The 20,203-nt window shown below is 41.6% G+C and overlaps 1 protein-coding gene across 1 annotated transcript in view; it reads right to left on the bottom strand.

The window, feature by feature from the left end:
- LOC120517918 overlaps positions 1–18,201 on the bottom strand; it is a 60,554-nt gene extending 42,353 nt beyond the window's left edge. The window contains exons 1-2 of the mRNA XM_039740429.1: positions 18,012–18,201; positions 3,494–3,553 (exon numbers count right to left, since the gene is read on the bottom strand). Of these exons, the coding sequence (XP_039596363.1) occupies positions 3,494–3,553; positions 18,012–18,132 (181 nt within the window). The 5' untranslated portion in view covers positions 18,133–18,201. The remainder of the gene's footprint in view (positions 1–3,493; positions 3,554–18,011) is intronic.
- Between the last annotated feature and the right edge of the window lie 2,002 nt (positions 18,202–20,203).

Consider the following 20,203-nt stretch of genomic DNA (forward strand, 5'->3'; position numbering starts at 1 on the left):
TTTTAAAGTAGCAATTAGATCTTGGGGGTCTAAACACGGTGGTGGGTTTTTAGGAGTGACAGTTCTTGTGTGGATGTTTGAAACAGGACAGGACTCTTGACAAATGAATGAGGGGGAGAGGCAGGTGTTCATTTCAAAAGAGTGATACCATGGAAATGGGCTTCATGTTGGTGGACTACTTTCATTTTCTGGTGCTATTTATTTAGCAATATTTTAGCAAAAAAGGTATGTTTTGCATGTTGAGAGCACACAACTGGATGACTTAATATGTGGATCATGGGAGATTTTGTCATGGACCATTTTGGTAATCCTTGCTGTGATCCAGCATTGGTCACCATAAGCTCCCATTCTATAAGAAATGTTCTTCACAAAGACATGGAATTAAACATTTTTCTGGATTATCACTACAAACTACATGTGGGAAGTAGCATCTAAAAAAATACCTTTTTTGGGTCAGGATGGATGGCTGGGGCCCTTTCCCAGCTGGGAGGCTGTCGTAAAGGAAGGCCCAGGGGAGCAGATGTGTCCTATGGAGCACAAGATAGCTGCCCCCCTGTGTTGCAGCGGCACCTCAGATTCTCACAGGGCTCCATGGGAGTTGGAGTTTGGCACAGCCCTGTTGGGTTCTATGGGGGCCACCAGGGGGAGCTGCAGAGATCTACTTTGGGGTTCCACCATACCTTGGAGTGCTTCCAGATAATGCTGATGGACTACCTTAAGTGCTTCCAGGTGCAAGATAAAAGAGACCACCTCACTTCACTTGAGGAGCCAGAGTTGGGAAGAAGGGAGATGAAGATTGCTGGGGGAGGAGTGAAGCTGGAAGAGAGAGAGAGAGAAAAAAAGAAAGAAGAAAAGGCATTGCTGTGTGCTATTTATTATGCTTTATTGTACTGTTCTGAGCAGATGGGTATGGCTGAAAAGTGTGTGTTGCTGGACTTGGGCCTGGTGTCTACCCGAGTCAGATTTGGGGAGCTGGTATGCCCCCTGGTGGCCACAGGGTGGAGTATGACAAGAGGATCCCAAGCAGTGGTTCTTTGAAGTTTTGTGGAATTTTATTTTCCCATTGCATTTTTTATTTTTTAATGTTTATTCTGTTTTCCTGCATTGTGGCTCTTGGATTGTGTTTTGAGACTTGTTTGCTTGGAATTGCCTTTTAGTTGACTCTTTAGAGCATTCTGCCTTTTTTTTCTCATTTTTTACAACAGATCTCCAATTTATAAAGATTCATTATTTTGATTTGTCTCTATAAGCCGGAGTTTTCACAGTTTCTCTTTCTTGTGAGTCATTCTGATATTTCAGAAATGTTATGAAATCAAACTTGCTACATTTGAGAAATGACAAGGAGAACAGACAAGTAAAGAAAAGGTTCAAAACCAGAAGATCAAAGACCTGAGGGTCAAAGTAAAAAAATGAGGGACAAAAATCATGTTCAAAAGTACAAGGCACCAAAAAATTGTTACCAGGAAAAAGTGCCAAAGAGTGAATAGAAAAGGGGTGTCGTAGCCACAACTCAGATAAGGAAGTGCATTCCCAGAAAACCTTTTATCCTGTTGTGTTGTTTGTTAACCAAAGACCTCGACCTCCGAGGACACAACCTTAGAAACATGGGAAGTGGTTCTGATGACAGGAGCCATAAATAGCAGCAAATATAACAAATACAAAATACAGGGGTCCTCGGGTTACAACGTCTCGACATACAACGTTTCAAGTTTACAACGCTCACTCCCATAAAAACTTAAAAACGTGAGAAGGAATAAAGGTAAGGATTTTTTTTTACACTCATTTTTTCTGTTACTACAGTACAGTACAGTATATTTCTGTCCTTTTCCTTTTTCTGTAGCTTAGTTGTGTTTCAATGTTCTAGATTATGATTTTGCAAATGTGTTAGGATAGGTAAGTGACTTGAGTTTCGATTTACACCAAAATTCGGGTTACATCACTGTTGTAGGAACAGAACTGTCGTAACCCGAGGACCCCCTGTAGTGGATGAAGCAGTGCAAAAAAATTAGATAACTTTGCATATGATTCTAATTTCCAAAAATAAACATCATAATCAGAAATAAACACACCAAAATAAGTGTTTGATCTCGGAAATCCCTGCAACAAAAGGTATAAAAAATACAAACAGAAACCAAAACTCTAATGGGAACTTTTGAACTCTAAAAGCTCATTTCCCACTTTGGGCCTGGTCTGGTCATGCTGGAGCCTGTAGGTAGTTGTTGGGGCAAGCTGGTTCTAAGGTGAGCTCCTTCTGGACAGGCCAGTGAAGGTCCAGGGCTACTTTTGGTAGCATTTCTAGACCCCTCAAGCCCCTTTATCCATATGTGAGACCACCTCACAACACCATATACAGTCAATTCTTGTTATCTGAAAAACCCCATGATATGATATGGAAATCGCAGACACTGTCACATTGAGCATATGGAAAAAATGGGGTTAAGTTCTGGTAGGATGGTGGCTCAGGAGGGGAGAGGAGATTGAATGGACACGTTTGGCCCCTGCTTTTGCCTCTCAAAGCCAAGAAATAAAGAAATTCTGCAAAGGTTCACCTACAGAAACCTTGTTACAACTTTTACTTCCTCTATAGTCACATTTGCTGATCTTCTAGTCTCTCTGCTGGAGGTTGCAAGTGGCCACAGAAGAATAGATGCCAGGACCTCATTAAACCATCCAGTTAGTAGTAGTGAAGGGTGGTGTGTAGAAAGGCAGAGACTTGATCAGTGTAAGCTTATAACCCACACTTGCAGGGAATTCCTTGTTCATAGGGAATATTTTCAAGCCTCGGTCTCCATCATGAATAGGGTTCAATGGCTTACCCTTGCCCCTCACCATCAGGTAGACACCCAATGATTCTCTCAGTGCAGCGGGCGTGTAGCCCTGGATATCTAACAGAATCACAGATCATGTGTTACTCATGTCAGTGATAGACCTTTATGAATTTTTTTTTCCGCTGTGCATGGCAGCAAACACAATCCCCTCATGTCTGTTATCACCCCGTCCTGAGGCCCACAGCGAGGACCTGATCTGCATATGGGTGTGATTAACCAGTGAGTGTCTTGAAATGGGTTTCACTTTTATAATAGCAGTCTAGCTGTGCTACCCATCGTCTATGGGCTGAACTCTAAGTGATCAACGCTGGTCACAGCATTAACATTTGCAGTGCATCATGCAATGCCTAAGTCTCAGCTATATGCCATTTGGCATGGGATTCATAAAAGCAGTGTTAATGTTTGTGATGTGCCATCTGTTGGAATGAAAAACGCAACACATTTTATCACTAATAATGTTTATGAGGCGCCATCTTTTGGAATGACAGAGACATAGCAACTGGACGGACACAAAGACAGACATACAGACACTTATCCTTTTATTAAGGTGTATAAGAAAATCTGCAGGAGTGGAATCCATGGATAGGGAGGAGTTACTGTATCTGACCATAAAATAAATATAACATCAATGATATAAGCTAAGAGCATCAGTAAATTGGACTTACCTGGAGTCACATTCAGATGGCCATGCACAAACAAGGTGTCATTCTGAAAGCCATGTGATCCTATTGCAGGAACAAGAAAAAAGAAAATAAAAAAATATGTCAATGACTGCCACCGACATCAAAACCAACACTCACTGAGCATCTGAGAGCTTCATTCTGTATAGCATGTCACTGATTTATCAAACACTTCGGCCTTCCACCCTCTGTATTGGGCTTTGCAATAAGAAAAATATCTTAAAATGAAATGGCGCACCTCAAGAACGGAAGTGCCAGCAGCTGCGACAAAGGGAGTTTTTAGAGATTTACAGGGGAAACGCTCTTTTCAGCTGAAATGAAGAAGAAGCTCACAACTGCCTTTTAGTCAACTCTGTCCTCCCATGATTATTAGCAGGGTAGGCAAATGACCAGCGGCCAAGAAGATTACTCCATAAAGATGTTTGCATTGAAATTCTGGAGCAATTCTCATCTCATTGTGAGGGACAGCCAGGGCCCTTACCCGGCCAGAATGCCTCCATATTGGAAGGACCGGGGGAGAGAGCGTGCATGGGACATCCTCTCCCCCCGATTGCTGGATGGCAGCCCCCTTGAGTTGCAGCAGTACCACGGTTTCCAACAGGGCATCATGGGAATTGGAGTTCTTTGATTCAACCCTGTTGGATACCGTGGGTGCTTCCAGAGGTGCTGTGGGACCAAGAGCTGCCCGCCACCACTCCAGGAGCCAGAGTCGGGAGGAAGAAAGACAAAGCTTGCTGGAGAAAGAGTGGAGGTGGACAGAAAAAGAGAAAGAAGAAGAGACAGAGATGGAGAAGAGAAAGGCATTGCTGCATGCTGTATAATGCTTTCTATTGTGCTTGTGTGGGAAACAAGCGCCCCCTGCCAGACCCAATCACTTTAATACAAGAGATCTCAGTGACTTTGAGAGTGTGCTGATAGTTAAAATACTTATGGCAGAAGCTTCACTGGCGATGACTGAACAAATGGCTGATGTTTCATGAGGTGGCATTGAAATCTGAAGTAAAGGCGTCACATTATCAGCTAGGAGCAACTAAGGGAAAAATCACAGACTCTTCGTCCGTGAGGATTGTGCAATGAATTGAGCTGCAAAGTCACATGAACAATAATAAATTCTGGGTCATTTGACTGTAAATGTCAATTAATGACAGGATCGTTAAGCGTTATAATGACATCTTATCAAGAACTTTGCACAGGATATTACGGCCATATTGTGGTGTGTAAAACCGTTAAAGGTCATCTTGCTGAATTAGCCATCTTTTACATTGTTCTGAGTATGACAATAACCACAGTGCAAAGCAAAAGAAGTCTACAGATCTCCATTCCCGCTTGTCAGAGTGATGGACTCTGGTGACTCAGTTATGGTGTGTGCTGCCTATTCTTGTCTGGGTTTAGTCCACTGATTCCCAATTTTAATGAAAATTAAAATGAAAATTTATGGTAGTGGAATGCCTCCACCCTGACAAAATCCCACGTCATTCATGGACAAAATTAGACGGACCTGCTTTATCTGAAGTTAAAGATGTCTTTAAAGTAAATCTGTGATACAACTGGGCAGACGTGACCACAATGTGATCTGTTTAACTGAAGTTGTTTGTCTCATTATTTATATTTTTCTTGAGCTTCTGTAAAGTTTTAATTTCCTGTAATAAATATCCATCTATCTATTGATTATATAGTGTCTTTTCTATCTATCTATCTATCTATCTATCTATCTATCTATCTATCTATCTATCTATCTATCTATCTATCTATCTATAATATAGTGCCTTATCTATCTATCTATCTATCTATCTATCTATCTATAATATAGTGCCTTATCTATCTATCTATCTATCTATCTATCTATCTATCTATCTATCTATCTCTAGAGTTGGTAGGGGGCAAGTCCTCAAAATAGGTAACTCTCAATATACTGTCAAGTCCCAAAAACTGTTGAAAAAGCCCCCCCATGGATCATTTTCATGCTTTGATTTGTATAAGAAGAGGGCAAATTAAGAATCTTTATAAAATGAACTATTTATTTTGCAATGATTTTCTGTAGCAAAATAAGCTCTTCAGAGTACAAAAGGCACAGAAGGAATTGCCTTAAAAACCAGCAATCCAGTGGCAAACTGTCAGAATACACAAATCCAGAGAGAGGAGAGAAACAGAGCAAAGAGATCCAAATCCAGTAAATCAACGAAAGGAAAGCAATAACTAAAGACAAGTCATTAACTCCAAGTGTGTGTAATGTAGTGCAGAGGAGTGCAGGTTTCCACAGCCTTTATAGCAGGGAGGGCAGTTCCTTGATGAAGACTGACAGGTGGCCCCGCCTCTTGAGGAACCACCCACAAAATACAAGGAACATGGTAGAACAAACATGGATAAACATAAACCAAATAATGCGCAAAGATGAATACAATACACATAATTATACAAAAGGGAAAGTAAACATTGATGTCCCCACGACAGCTCGTGTTTCAGCAACAAGTGCTAACTAATAATTTTACAGTTCTCCATGGAGAATGACTTTCGGATGGCTTCGAGGAGATTCTGGTCTACCGTCCGGTGTCTCAGGTGGGGGAAGCAGTGCAGTGTCAATGCTGTATATGGTGGGGATGGTGCGCTGCTGACCTTGACTCGGGACGTTGTGGGTCGGTGGGGGGAGTACTTCGAAGACCTCCTCAATCCCACTAACATGCCTTCCAATGAGGAAGCAGAGCCTGGGGACTCAGAGCTGGCCTCCCCCATCTCTGGGACTGAGGTCACCGAGGTGGTCAAAAAACTCCTTGGTGGCAGGGCCCCGGGGGTGGATGAGATACTCCCGGAGTTCCTCAAGGCTCTGGATGTTGTAGGACTGTCTTGGTTGACACATCTCTGCAACATCGCATGGACATTGGGGACGGTGCCTCTGGATTGGCAGACCAGGGTGGTGGTCCCCCTCTTTAAAAAGGGAGACCGGAGGGTGTGTTCCAACTACACAGGGATCATACTTCTCAGCCTCCCTGGAAAAGTCTATTCGGGGGTTCTGGAGAGGAGGGTCCATTGGATAGTCGAACCTCAGATTCAGGAGGAACAGTGTGGTTTTCGTCCTGGTTGCGGAAGAGTGGACCAGCTCTACACCATTAGCAGGGTCCTGGAGGGTGCATGGGAGTTTGCCCAATGAGTCTACATGTGTTTTGTGGACTTGGAAAAGGCGTTCAACCATGTCCCTCGGGGAATCCTGTGGGGATGCTCCGGGAGTATGGGGTACCGGACCCCCTGATAAGAGCTGTTCGGTTCCTGTACAACTGGTGTCAGAGCTTGGTCCGCATTGCTGGCAGTAAGTCGAACCCGTTTCCAGTGAGAGTTGGACTCCGCCAGGGCTGCCCTTTGTCACCGATTCTGTTCATAACTTTTATGGACAGAATTTCTAGGCACAGCCAGGGTGTTGAGGGGGTCCGGTTTGGTGGACTCCGGATTGGGTCACTGCTTTTGCAGATGATGTTGTCCTGTTTGCTTCATCAGGCCGTGATCTTCAGCTCTCTCTGGATCGGTTCGCAGCTGAGTGTGAAGTGGCTGGGATGAAATTCAGCACCTCCAAATCCGAGACCATGGTCCTCAGCCGGAAAAGGGTGGAGTGCCCTCTCAGGGTTGGGGGAGAGATCCTGCCCCAAGTGGAGGAGTTCAAGTATCTCGGGGTCTTGTTCACGAGTGAGGGAAGAATGGAGCGTGAGATCGACAGGCGGATCGGTGCGGCATCCGCAGTGATGCGGGCTCTGCATCAGTCTGTCGTGGTGAAAAAAGAGCTGAGCCGTAAGGCAAAGCTCTCAATTTACCAGTCGATCTACGCTCCTACCCTCACCTATGGTCATGAGCTATGGGTAGTGACCGAAAGAACGAGATCGCGAATACAAGCGGCTGAAATGAGTTTCCTCCGCAGGATGTCTGGGCTTTCGCTTAAAGATAGGGTGAGGAGCTCAGTCATCCGGGAGGAGCTCAGAGTAGAGCCGCTGCTCCTCCGCATCGAGAGGAGTCAGATGAGGTGGCTCGGGCATCTGATCAGGATGCCTTCTGGATGCCTCCCTGGTGAGGTGTTCCGGGCACGTCCAACCGGGTGGAGGCCCTGGGAAAGACCCAGGACACGCTGGAGGGACTATGTCTCCCGGCTGGCCTGGGAACACCTTGGGATTCTCCCAGAAGAGCTAGAAGAAGTGGCTGGGGAGAGAGAAGTCTGGGCATCTCTGCTCAAGCTGAAAAGCGGAAGAAGATGGATGGATGGATGGATGAATCAAAGAAGAAAACAATGAGCATTGAAGAAACTAAAAGCATGTTGTCATGCTCTTAGTGAAAATAAATAGAATAAATAAATGTGAAAATGATTGTTTTCAGTAATTTGATTAATTTTGTTTCGTTCAGTTTATCAAGATGATTCAAATCTTTGAATCACTGATTTGTTCACTTCAAAAAACAAGCTATATTCTACTTTAACATCTAGAATAGTATCATAACTGTGTAACAAATGAAACATCAAACAATACAAAAATATAAAAGGCAAACAAAAAATAAGTAATTCACACATAATAATAATACTATATTGCACACATAATAAAACTGTTAGAAAATTGAAATATGACTGAATAAAATTAATTTCAGTTATGGATTAATCTCCAACAATTTCCTTCTTTTATATCCCGTCCTTTCCGATGCAATCTGCCATACACACATATCATCAGGGAACTGAACTGCGAGTCCATGTACTGCGAGTCAATTGTCTGCAGTTCGTTCCTCGGTTCAGTACACAAACTGATTCTTTTGGTGGAATCAGTTCAGTGTCCTGTACTGCGAGTCTCTTGTCTGCCTTTTGTGAATGAACTTGCAGTGTTCTCCAGATCAGTAGGGGGCATTCTGGTTCAATCAATCACAGTCCATGTAGTGAGATGGCCACAGTCACTCAGTCAGAGTGAACTGGTAAATGGGAGGTGTTTGGTGTCATCTACCAAATCAGTCATTGGCTAGTTGTTGTCATGACTGTTTTGCTGAAACAGTTTTCTGAGAGGCTGTTTCCTGAAGACGGCAGTCAATTAAGTGACGTTAAGATGATGGCTCTGGACTGTCGTGGAATGCTAAATAAAACATAGCAAGCACTGCACATGCCTGGAAAGATTTGTTCTTTACTGTGTGGGATATGGCCGGCCGTTCAACTCGGCCAATACCCCCACGCCACCAGATGGAGCCCTCCTGGCAACATGGAGGTGCCCCGAATTCCAGCAGGGCATCATGGACATTGGAGTTTTCCTTCACAGCCCTGCTGAATACCATGGGGGCCGCCAGAGGACGCTGCAGGGAGGCATAAGGATTTTAATTTGCACTATAACCCGGAAGTACGTCCTAGTCACAGGGACAGAAGAAATGACGTACTTCCGGGAAGAAGAAAATGAGTTTTCATCTGACCTGGAAGTGTTAAGAATCACATGCACAGAGGGATCAGAAGCACTTCCGGGTCAAGGACTTTAAAAGGAGGATGGGAAACCCCAGCAGAGAGAGCCGAGCTGGGAGGAAGTGTGACTGAGCTGCTGGGAGGTGTGGAGGATTGGATTAGATAGATAGATAGATAGATAGATAGATAGATACTTTATTAATCCCAAGGGGAAATTCACGATTATTGTTGAGAATTGTGATTATTGTGGTTTATTCAAGAATAGTGGAGGTGGAGGTGCTTTGTGCACTTATTAATAATAATAAAGTCAATATTTGGACTTTTATCTCGTGTCTGGCGTCTGATCTGAGGGTTCAAGGGGACGACAGCGCCCCCTATCTGTCACAACTGTCAGTGCCAGTACGTTGGTTCAGAGACCACGCCAAGTACAAAACAACTGGTTTGTTCGTTCACTGCACATCACTAATAAATAGTTCTGTTTCTGCTTGGAAGCTGCAATTACTAAACACATAGCAACCACAATTTAATATTGGTTTATTAGTTTTTGTTCTGGTATTTTTAAGGTTTGCTGTCTCAATAAAAAATGTTATGGATTGAGGTGATTCATTTAAAGTAAATTCTTCTAATAAACAAATCAAACTTATAAAGTGTTACTGTACTTCCTGATCATGGAGTCTGTTGCCATTTTCGATTGACATCATAATCTGAATTCAGGCAAAATCAGACTTGAGAGCCCAGGCCAGAGTCTGTGAGTAGGAATTTCCGAGTTTGGGGCAGGTTTTCTTTGGGTTGTCCGAGTCAGAGGTCAGAAATGACAGGTTCTGAGTTTTAGTCAAATGCATCATTGATAAGTCTCTCAAAACACTACTTCATGAGTAAAGTCAGCACTACGGGGCACTAGTTGTTCAAGAAAGTTGGATTGTACTTCTTGGGTAAAGGGACAAAATGGTTCTCTTGAAGCATTTCAGAACGACAAAATTGGATGGACATGCTTCAAGAGATCCATAAAAAAGGAATAAAGACATCAAAGTAGAACTTGACCTGTGGGGTAGCAATGGATTGTGCAGAAATTGCCTACAAATGTGGGGGCCCACTTGGGACTGTATGGATTAAAAAAAAAAAACGTAATAACTTAAATCACTTGCACAGTTCATTGCGTTATTAATTCACAGTTTCAGTGACATGTTTGCAGCATCACCAGGCAAGTCCAATCCAATCTATGATGATATTACATATTCGTCAGGCCTACAATTTACACGAATTTAGACTTCAGGAGTTCGGCGGCACGGAGCCTAATCGAAGGCAGAACACATCCTAGTCCGTCTTACAGAGAAGTGTACATTCCTAAATTTGCTAACCTTTGGCAGGCCATTGTAGACGTGAGTGGAAGAAGCTTTGAAAGACGTCACATGAATAGTGTAAATATACATTATTATCGCAAATAATTGTTACTTTTGAACCCATAAACGGTAAATCATAGCAATTCTGTTGTTAAGTTATTTTCCCCGTTAGTCGGCAAACACAGAATATTTGAACAATTTGACGCTTTTCATACTCTTTTCATACGACGCCATGTTGGTCAGTAGCAGCGGATCCGGCAAACATTATAAGGGTAGTGCTGCTAAACGTGAAACGCAAAAGGAATTGAAAAACGCTAAGCTTACCAAGATTTCTACCTTTCTTAAAACTGAGCAAGGGCCAGTGGTAGTAACTGAGAAAGCTGATTCTGGTGAGCCGTCACAACGGTCACAAGCAGGTTATCAGACAGTGCAGTGAGTCAAACAGTTGCAGCTATACCGAGTCTGGCAGAAGCGATGCAACGGCTACAGATCAGGTGCTATCTGCTGAAATGGAGAAACTGCTAAAGTCAAACAAGCAATATACAGTACTGTATATGACCAAGCAATTTCCTACTGACAAGGCAAATTTCTTGGAACCATTAACACCTCACTTTATGATGACCATTTTCTCAGAACTTGTGTAAAACAGGTCGATTGTGTAGTCCATCCTGTCAGCCAGTGTTGCTGTTTTCATTTGCTACAAATTGAAATTGCTTCATTTTATAGCACAGAACAGTTTCTACTTTCTAGCTTACATTACATTTTAATCATCTTCATTCACAAAGTTGTCTTGGAAAAGCAAGCGGGTCCACATCTTACATGCATTTATGTACTACTAAAACTACCCACACCTCTCACATTCCATTCCCACAATGCACTTTATTCTTGCTAACTTACTGCTGCTATAATAAAGTGATTAAAAAAGGTATTACAAATTCCATTGAGAGAGCCAGTCGGTTTGTCACCAGCGTGTGATCTGCCCAGCTGGCCACTAGGATCTTGTTGTGAATAAACTAGTAAGAGTTATGCTAGACAGGAGGAGCCCACCTCAGGGTGCTGCAGAGGGGTCTTCAGCAAGCGAGCTACACCACTGAATTTGAACATTAGCATTGGGAGGAACCCTGGCTGAACCATAGCATCTCATCTGTCTCTCTTTTTCTACCTGTAGCCTGGCCTTTCTCTCTTCTTGACCCAACTCACCTGCCGATTCTAAGCTCATAAGATGCTTTAACACTTCTTGGGTTGGGACGACTCCAGGATAGAATTCCCTCATGCAGGGTGGTGGAGGGGTTGGTGCTTAAGGGGCTTCTAATGATTCCTACGTGTGATTATATTTTGTCCCTATTTTCAAATTCTCTGATATTGTGCCAATATTAAAATACACGTCCATGTTAACACTGCTAGCACATACAACCTTGCCACAGAACTGGAAGGAGGCCATACACAGCCAGTCAGATCATACAGACTATATTACTAGTATATATATTATTATATATAGTAACTATATTACTATTACTGGCTTGCACCACCACCATCTACTCAAAGCACCGTGATGTTCCAACAGTGATGGATTAAAAGCCAGAAGTCTGCATGACCATCATCATCAAGAGCGTCCGTGAGAACCCTAACTACAAAGAGGACTATTTCATTTATGTTAGATAGAATGCCCAGAGGGGACTGGGTGGTCTCGTGGCCTGGAACCCCTGCAGATTTAATTTTTTTTCTCCAGCCGTCTGGAGTTTTGTTTTGTTTTTTCTGTCCACCCTGGCCATCGGACCTTACTCTATTTCTATGTTAACTAATGTTGTCTTATTTTAATTTCTTATTTTGTCTTTGTATTTTTCTTCATTATGTAAAGCACTTTGAGCTACTATTTTGTATGAAAATGTGCTATAGAAATAAATGTTGTTGGCAACAAAAGGACAGCAAAAAAGCAGACCGCATCAAAGAACGCTAGCCACAAACTCTACAGTTTTATATCAAAACCAGCAAATGACAACCGCTCTGTAACTTACAAGAATAGGACGTTAAAATTTTATATCTTAGCTGGAAATGCTAAGCTGTTTGTATTTTTACTTAGCTTGATTTTCTCAGGGTACGTCCACTGATAAAGCAAATTATCTGGATAGCGAGCTTAATGACTCAAGATAGCTGGTGGGTGAGATCTTATCTGTTTTGACTAGAGATGATGGGCATCAATGTGCTGCTAGCAAAGAGCTGCACAAAAGAATGGAGACTCAGTGCAACGTCTGCATCAAGGACTGGAAGGAGAAATTAGATAGATACGGTATGTCTGAAATGGGGGACTAAGACTTTGTAAAAGTGGGTTGGGTTAACTCATTTGGTGCCAACAACAACAACATTTATTTATATAGCACATTTTCATACAAACAGTAGCTCAAAGTGCTTTACATATTAAAGAATAGAAAAATGAAAGACACAATTATAAAACAAAATAAATCAACATTAATTAACATCGAATAAGAGTAAGGTTCAATGGCCAGGGGACAGAAAAACAAAAAAAACTCCAGACGGCTGGAGAAAAAATAAAATCTGTAGGGATTCCAGACCATGAGACCGCCCAGTCCCCTCTGGGCATTCTACCTAACATAAATGAAACAGCCCTCTTTGGATTTAGGGTTCTCACGGAAGGGCTTGATGATGATGATGGTCACGTAGACTTCTGCCTTTTAATCCATCCATCGTAAAGGACTGTCCAAGACGACATGGGATTTCAAAGCACCTCTGAGTTTTCAGTTACCCTTTAAGGCCTGGGTGTCCGAGGAAGTCTCCAATCTCATTCTCTGAAGGAGACAACCCTGTGGCACTTACTAATGAATGGGCAGGAGAACAGTGTCCTGCTAGTGGCCTTCTCTAATTTCTATTGTGAGAAGGCAATCTGGCTTCTTTGTTTATTGGTCAGGCACAGCACTCCCACCCGTTTGCTAGGAGTTATTATGTACTTTCTGTGTGTAACGTGTTATATGAGGCAGATCTCAGTTTGAAATGCTCCGAGCGAGTCATGGTGTGTCCCCTGAGGCCGCCAGGCTTTACTTGCATATTTGAACAGGGAAGCCCCCTCTTCTTGGTATAGATGTGTTCCATCCCTGTGTGTAAACCTTCATGTTATTACACACCTTGTGAAGAACACCCTGTGGCATAGCTAGAGTTCGTGCCGCTCTTGGCGGGGCAGTGCTCCAACATATCTGAATATGTTAACCTATTTAAACAGAAAATTAAAATGATGTATAGAGAAAAATGAAGATCCATTTTGCATAGATTTATTCATATAAACAGCAATACTTTTTCACATATAATTATTTATAAGCATCAGCAAGACACACTGATAAGCCGTGTTCTAATTATTAGTTTAATTATCATTACGCTGCGAAAACCAGAATCAGTGTAGTATACAAGTGACAGGTGAGGATGTCTTCTGTGCAGAGCAAGAATGCATTCGGATTGATAACGAGCCTTTTGGCCAATAATGCTGCCTCGAAAAATGTGCCGCCCGGGGCGGACCACCCCCTCCACCCACCCCTGGTGGAGAGCACCCAGCTTGCTTTCTTCAATTGATGTCTTCACTTGGGTCTGCAGCCCATGCCTTTCATCTGCAGCAGCAGGTCATTCCACAGCGCTGCCTTGATCTTGAGGAGCCCAGCTGTCAGTCTGTGCCATAGCTCTTGAGCATTGGCAATGTGAAGGGTGTGGGTCTGCCCGGCTGGCAGGTGCATGACCACAGGCATCCAGAAAACACAGAGACAGAAAGAGAGAGCAGATGTCCTGCACATGTCACAAACGTAACAAAATGTGAAAAAAGTGAAGGGATATGAATCGTTTCTGAAGGCACTGTACAATAATATCTGGTTATTTCAAAAAAATGGAATTGTTTTCATGATACAGTTGTCGACGTTCTCATCTTACACTGAAGATATGCAGTAAAGACAGAAGAAAGGTCTACTACTAGTCCCAGGTTCCCACCACCATACTGAGAAGCTGGGTCCTGCCACATTGAGATCTTGTTCCATAAGTAGAAAATGAAATAAAACCCCCTTTACTTGGCTGGTTGCACAAGATGTGCCTAGGATGTGATTTCAAGGGGGCATTCAGAGTAAGCTTTAAAATAGGAGCCGTGTCAAAAGCAGAACTTGAGATCAGAAGATTAGGTAAAGGAAGCCACCAGTTATTAAAAAAAGCAGCCAGGAAACAAACTCTTGGCCGACACTGAGGTCAGCAGGGAAGTATGCAAAGCAATGGAAGCAAAAGTCAAAATCGAAAGGCAAGAAATAACCCAACATCATATGAATCGAAAATTCCAGTGTGTAATATAAATGACAAGGAGGTTTTTGTTTCTTCAAACCGAGCAATCAGGGGAGAAGAGTCTTGGTAAGACAGGTGACCAAGAACCCAATGGTCACTCTGGCAGAGCGCCAGAAAACCTCTGTGGAGATGGGAGAAACTTCCAGAAGGTCAACCACCACTAAATTGAATTTAAGTTAAAGTACATTTTAATTACTTAGCAACTTCCTCATGTTTTATTGCAGAGTGGCCAAGATGACACAGGAATGTCCACTCGGAGTTTGAAAAAATGCACCTAAAGGACTCTATGACTGTGAGAACTGTGGTCTGATGAGCATCTCATCTGGAGAAAACCAGACAAACATCAGCACCACCACAATATGACTATATTGATGGAGCATGGTGGTGGCAGTAGCAGGGACTGGGAGACTAGTCAGGGTTGAGGGAAATCTGAATGGAGCAAAGTATAGAGAGTTCCTTAATGTAAACCTGCTCCAGTGTGCTCCGGACCTCAAATCAGGCTGAAGGCTCGCTTTATAACAGGACAATGAGCTAAGACAATACCAGAGTGGCTTAAGGACAATTCTGGAAATGTTCTTCAATTGCCCAAGCACCGCTTGGACTTGAACCCAATTGAACATCTTTGGAGGAAACTGAAAATAGCTGTCCAACCTGATAGAGCTTGAGATGATCTGCTGAGAAGAATGGTGCAAAATCCCCAAATCCAGATACAGTATGTGACGTTTGTCATGTCATAGCCATAAAAAGACTGCAGGCTAGAATCGCCACCAAAGGGGCTTCAATGAAGTACTGAGTAAAGGGTCCGAATACTTGTGCCCATGAGATATTTCAGTGTCCTATTTTTAATAGATTTGCAAAAACGTCTAAAATTCTGCATTCACTTGGTCATTCTATAGAGTTGACTGTTGGTTGATGAGGGAGAAAAAACAATTTTGATGATTTGAACACAAGGATGCAACAAAACAAAATGTGACAAAAGTGAAGGAGTCTGAAGACTTTCCGAATGTGCTGTACTGTACTTGGCAAGGAATGGGTGGTGTCAGTGCATCGGCCATCATCCAGATATCAAGACCACTTTAAAAGCAGCTACTATTATGCATAGTATTTTCTTATTGATAATAAAGATGAACCAAGTAGGACAATTAGATAAGTTCTATTACATGAAATCACAGCCATCTCTTAAATACCAGACTTTTATTTTCAATCCAGCTATTAAACTGTGCTATAGATGGACAGCATAACATCATTTTTTTGGTCAAACAGCATAAAAAGACTAGAGCCTAAAATATGGCATGCCAAAATGAGGTTTGAAAAGTACTGTACAGTAGATAAATGTGAAAGGCACTACAAAATATATACTATACATAGATATGAAAGTCACTGAATAATGGATGGAGATAAAAGGCACTATAATGCAGATACTGTAAATAGATATGAAAGGCAGTAAATGATAGATAGATAGATAGACACTATATAATAGATAGATAGATTGATTGATTAAAGGCACTATATGATAGATAGATAGATAGATATGAAAGGCACTATATAATAGATAGATAGATATAAAAGGACTATATAATAGATAGATAGATAGATAGATAAGAAAGGCACTATACCTGTATAACAGATAGATAGATATGAAAGGCACTATATAATAGATAGAAGCCACACACACTCTGTGATTAACAGTTATATTATTTGAGTCAATTAACATGGCCACCCTGCTCTGCCCACCAGGTTTATGAATCGCAATGCCATCTTGTCTCAGTTAAATCATTTTGATGTTTATCAAAGTATTACATTGTGACTTCTTTGAATTTCAAGTACATTGGTGCAGATTTACCTTTTCATCCAATTAAAGGCTCATCCAAATAAAGGACGCATTCAAAATGTAAATATTTTAAATTCAGATCAGTCTGTGATTTTCATAAAAAAGTGATTTATAATATTTCAAATTAAAATGCCACTAAATTCTTATTTTAGAGGTTTCTGGAGGGAGTGAGAAGCCCTTGGTGTAAGTGACATTTCGGCATATTATTGAAGTAAAATAAGAATGTGTAGTTCCTGCTGCATTCATTTCAGTATTAATGGTCTGAGGATTGACATCCCATAAAACACAAAAATTTCCAGTAGATCAGTTTATGAAATTCTTTATCAGAATAATACAAAGGATATGCAGCACTAGCATTGCTTTAGGGGTGAAAGCTTCTGCTTTAAAATGGAAACAGTCAGGGATATCACCAGATATCTGGTTCATTTTAAATCTATTGCTATTCCCAGTGAAGTGCTGATTAACCAATAATTCTCCACTGTAAGTGTGTGTGTCTGACATTCAATAGTAAATTAAAGTACATATTATTTATTGAGCACCTTTCTCATGCCTTATCGCAGAGTGGGCAAAATGTCAGCCTTGAACTCCATTTTGCTTGCTATAAATAGTCACCCCCTCCATGACCATTAACAGGATTAAGCCAATTTAATTTTATGTTTATAAATAAAGTACACATATTTTTTATATGTTGTGCAGTTTATACTTAGGAGAGATTTCCTTGATGTAATGAATCAAGAAGTACCATTATACAAGAAATGGTCACTTCTCGTTGAATATATTTGAGACTGTTTGGCATTAATGTCAGATGTCCAATGTTAAACTTTCCAAGGATCTCTTAAATTCTCTTTAAATATGTGTGTGTGCGTGTGTGTGTTTGGTTAATTCGTGACAGTACATCAGTGCGATGGTGAGCGGGCCGTGCACTTGCATCCTGTCCGGAATTATTTCCTGCCTTAAATTTAGTGCTACTGGAACTGGTTCAGGTCCCTACAACCATCAACTGGACTAAGTGGGATTGGAAATGTTATGTTATAAATACAGAAATAATAGAATACACTAAATATGCAACATACATATATCTGTATTATATACTCTGTATATGTAGGTTAGTGAATTGGCAAAGCTAAACTGGCCCCTGCTGTGTGTGTGTCTGTGTGTTCACCCTTAGATGGGTTTATCGTCCTGTGCTGGGATTATTTCTGCCTTGCACTTGATGCTGGCTGGGTTAGGCTTCAGCTTCCTTGCAAGTCTGCTATGGATAATGGATTGATCTATATAAAGGTGCATACAGATATTATGACAATGCGTTGGATTAATTTAAATGAAGCGCCATTGTTTCTGTGTGGATTTTGCATGTTCTTCTTATGTGCAGGTGGGTTTCTATCTGGTTTTCTAAATGCATCCTCAAGGATGGCCGTGTTAATTGGATGCTCTAAATTGGTTCATTGCAAGTGTGTGCCAGTCGGTCCTACAACTGATTGCTTCCAATCCAGGGTTGACTGCTGGCACCCAACACTGCCAGGATAGATCTCAGCCCTCCATAACCCTGAAATGGTTTAAGTAGGTTTAAGAATATTATGTTATAAATAAATAAATAAATAAATAACACCTTACCTTCCCAAACTTCCCAACACAACACAATGAAGGTGAACATGCTAGAGAAAGTGCTCCTCTGCATTCTGGGATATGTGCTATGCAATCCTTTTCTAAGATAGAAGCACAAGGACAGCAGCATCAGAAATATGAAGAAGAACCTGCCGTGTGCCCACGATTTTGTCAAGTCAAAGCAGATAAAGTGAAAGGAGTTATGTGTGACTTATTCTTCATCTGCAGAAATGTATCTGACTTTATATTTTACATGAATTAAAATATCCCCCCGGCCTCTTACTTGCCCTGCCCCACCCACTGATATGGAGTTTTGTGCAGGAAGCTGCACTTTACTGAAGCAATAGCAGTCAGTTCTCATAGCATAGCCAATCATGTTGAAGTAGATTTAGAGACAAGGGTCTAGTTTTAGATAGATAGATAGATAGATAGATAGATAGATAGATAGATAGACATGAATGGCACTATGTGAGAGATAGATAGATAGATAGATAGATAGATAGACATGAATGGCACTATGTGATAGATAGATAGATAGATAGATAGATAGATAGATAGATAGACATGAATGGCACTATGTGATAGATAGATAGATAGATAGATACTTTATTAATCCCAAGGGGAAATTTATATACTCCAGCAGCAGCATACTGATAAAAAACAATATTAAATTACAGAGTGATAAACATGCAGGTATAACAGACAATAACTTTGTATAATGTTAACATTTACCCCCGGGTGGAATTGAAGAGTCACATAGTGTGAGTGAGGAACGATCTCCTCAGTCTGTCGGTGGAGCAGGACGGTGACAGCAGTCTCTCACTGAAGCTGCTCCTCTGTCTGGAGATGATCCTGTTCAGTGGATGCAGTGGATTCTCCATGATTGACAGGAGTCTGCTCAGCGCCCATTTTACTATAGCTTTACGACACTGGAGGCACAGAACTCTGTAGTGTTCAGCTGACATTTACTGCATGCGATTATTTAAACACAATGACTCCCAGAACTGCAACGTAAAATGAATGAAAGCAAGCGTGGTGGTTAACTCGACGTATCTCAGTTATGTTAATGACCTTGATATCGTCATAATTTGGTTATATTTATCATTGAGACTTACTGGGAGTTTAACATCATTTGTGTGCTTATTTATATAAATGATGCATGGTTTAATGGTTTTCTTTCATATTGGAGTTGAAAATCTTTCCTTAAAGAGCCATACAGAAAATACACTGAAACCAAAAAATGAATAGCCACCTTCAAAATGGGGGCAAAGGGTTTTGGTTTCAGTTTGCAGGCAGAACGTCAGCTCATTCAGCTCTGTTCATTTGTAATTTGGATGAGAGAGCTGCGCAGATTGGCAGATGCACCCAGAGAGACTTGCCACTCTGTTCTTTCATGCATGCCATGAAATTGGCCAAATTTATACAATGTCCATGGTGCACCATCAATTGATGCTTTCTGAACAGCCTTTTGAACCTCTTGGTACTTTATGGACCAGTAGCTATGCTACTTGTAGGTAGCAGAGTAATGTCAAAATATTTGCCCTCTCTTGCCCTACGAGTACTTTCAGCACCTTTCATCGGTATCTGTGTGTTTCTGAACCTTTCTTTACCAGCACTTCCTCCGTTGAGCTGGTCCTCGAGCTTCTCAAACTCTGTCATTATTTTTGAAAGGCACCTTTCTCACCTCCTGTCCACTTTTATTCTTCCTATTTTACTCTCCTATGCTGTTTCTACTCCTCTTTTTTTGCGTCATCAAAGTCAAACTAACCAATTACACCGATGCCAAACTGACCAGTTATATTGCTCTGAGGGACTGGACACACACACAGACCTTAGCAATTTAATTTATGGTACATTTCCTTATTCTCACACCCACAGGACAACCCAAAAATGCTTGGGATCTCAGAGACTACTCCATCTTGGACAACAAGGAGTTACGATGCACTGTAGGCATCACTATGTAAGGAAAGATGTTTTAATGGAATCAATGAGTGTGTAACTTCTAACCTAGGGTGTTGCTAGTAAATTTGTGGAGCTTGGCCATTGTCCTATTTTTTTGTGGATCCTGGTGTTGGTAGCAATGGTTGCTGTCATGATTTAGTATCATTTTGGGATCTCAAAGGCCACCTGTGTTTATTTCCACCGTGAGGTTGGCTTCCAGCATTGCTAGGGGCATGGCCTCTGAGGTCAGGGCTCATGCA

This window comes from Polypterus senegalus, chromosome 17 (assembly GCF_016835505.1).
Source record: "Polypterus senegalus isolate Bchr_013 chromosome 17, ASM1683550v1, whole genome shotgun sequence".
NCBI classification, from domain to species: domain Eukaryota; kingdom Metazoa; phylum Chordata; class Cladistia; order Polypteriformes; family Polypteridae; genus Polypterus; species Polypterus senegalus.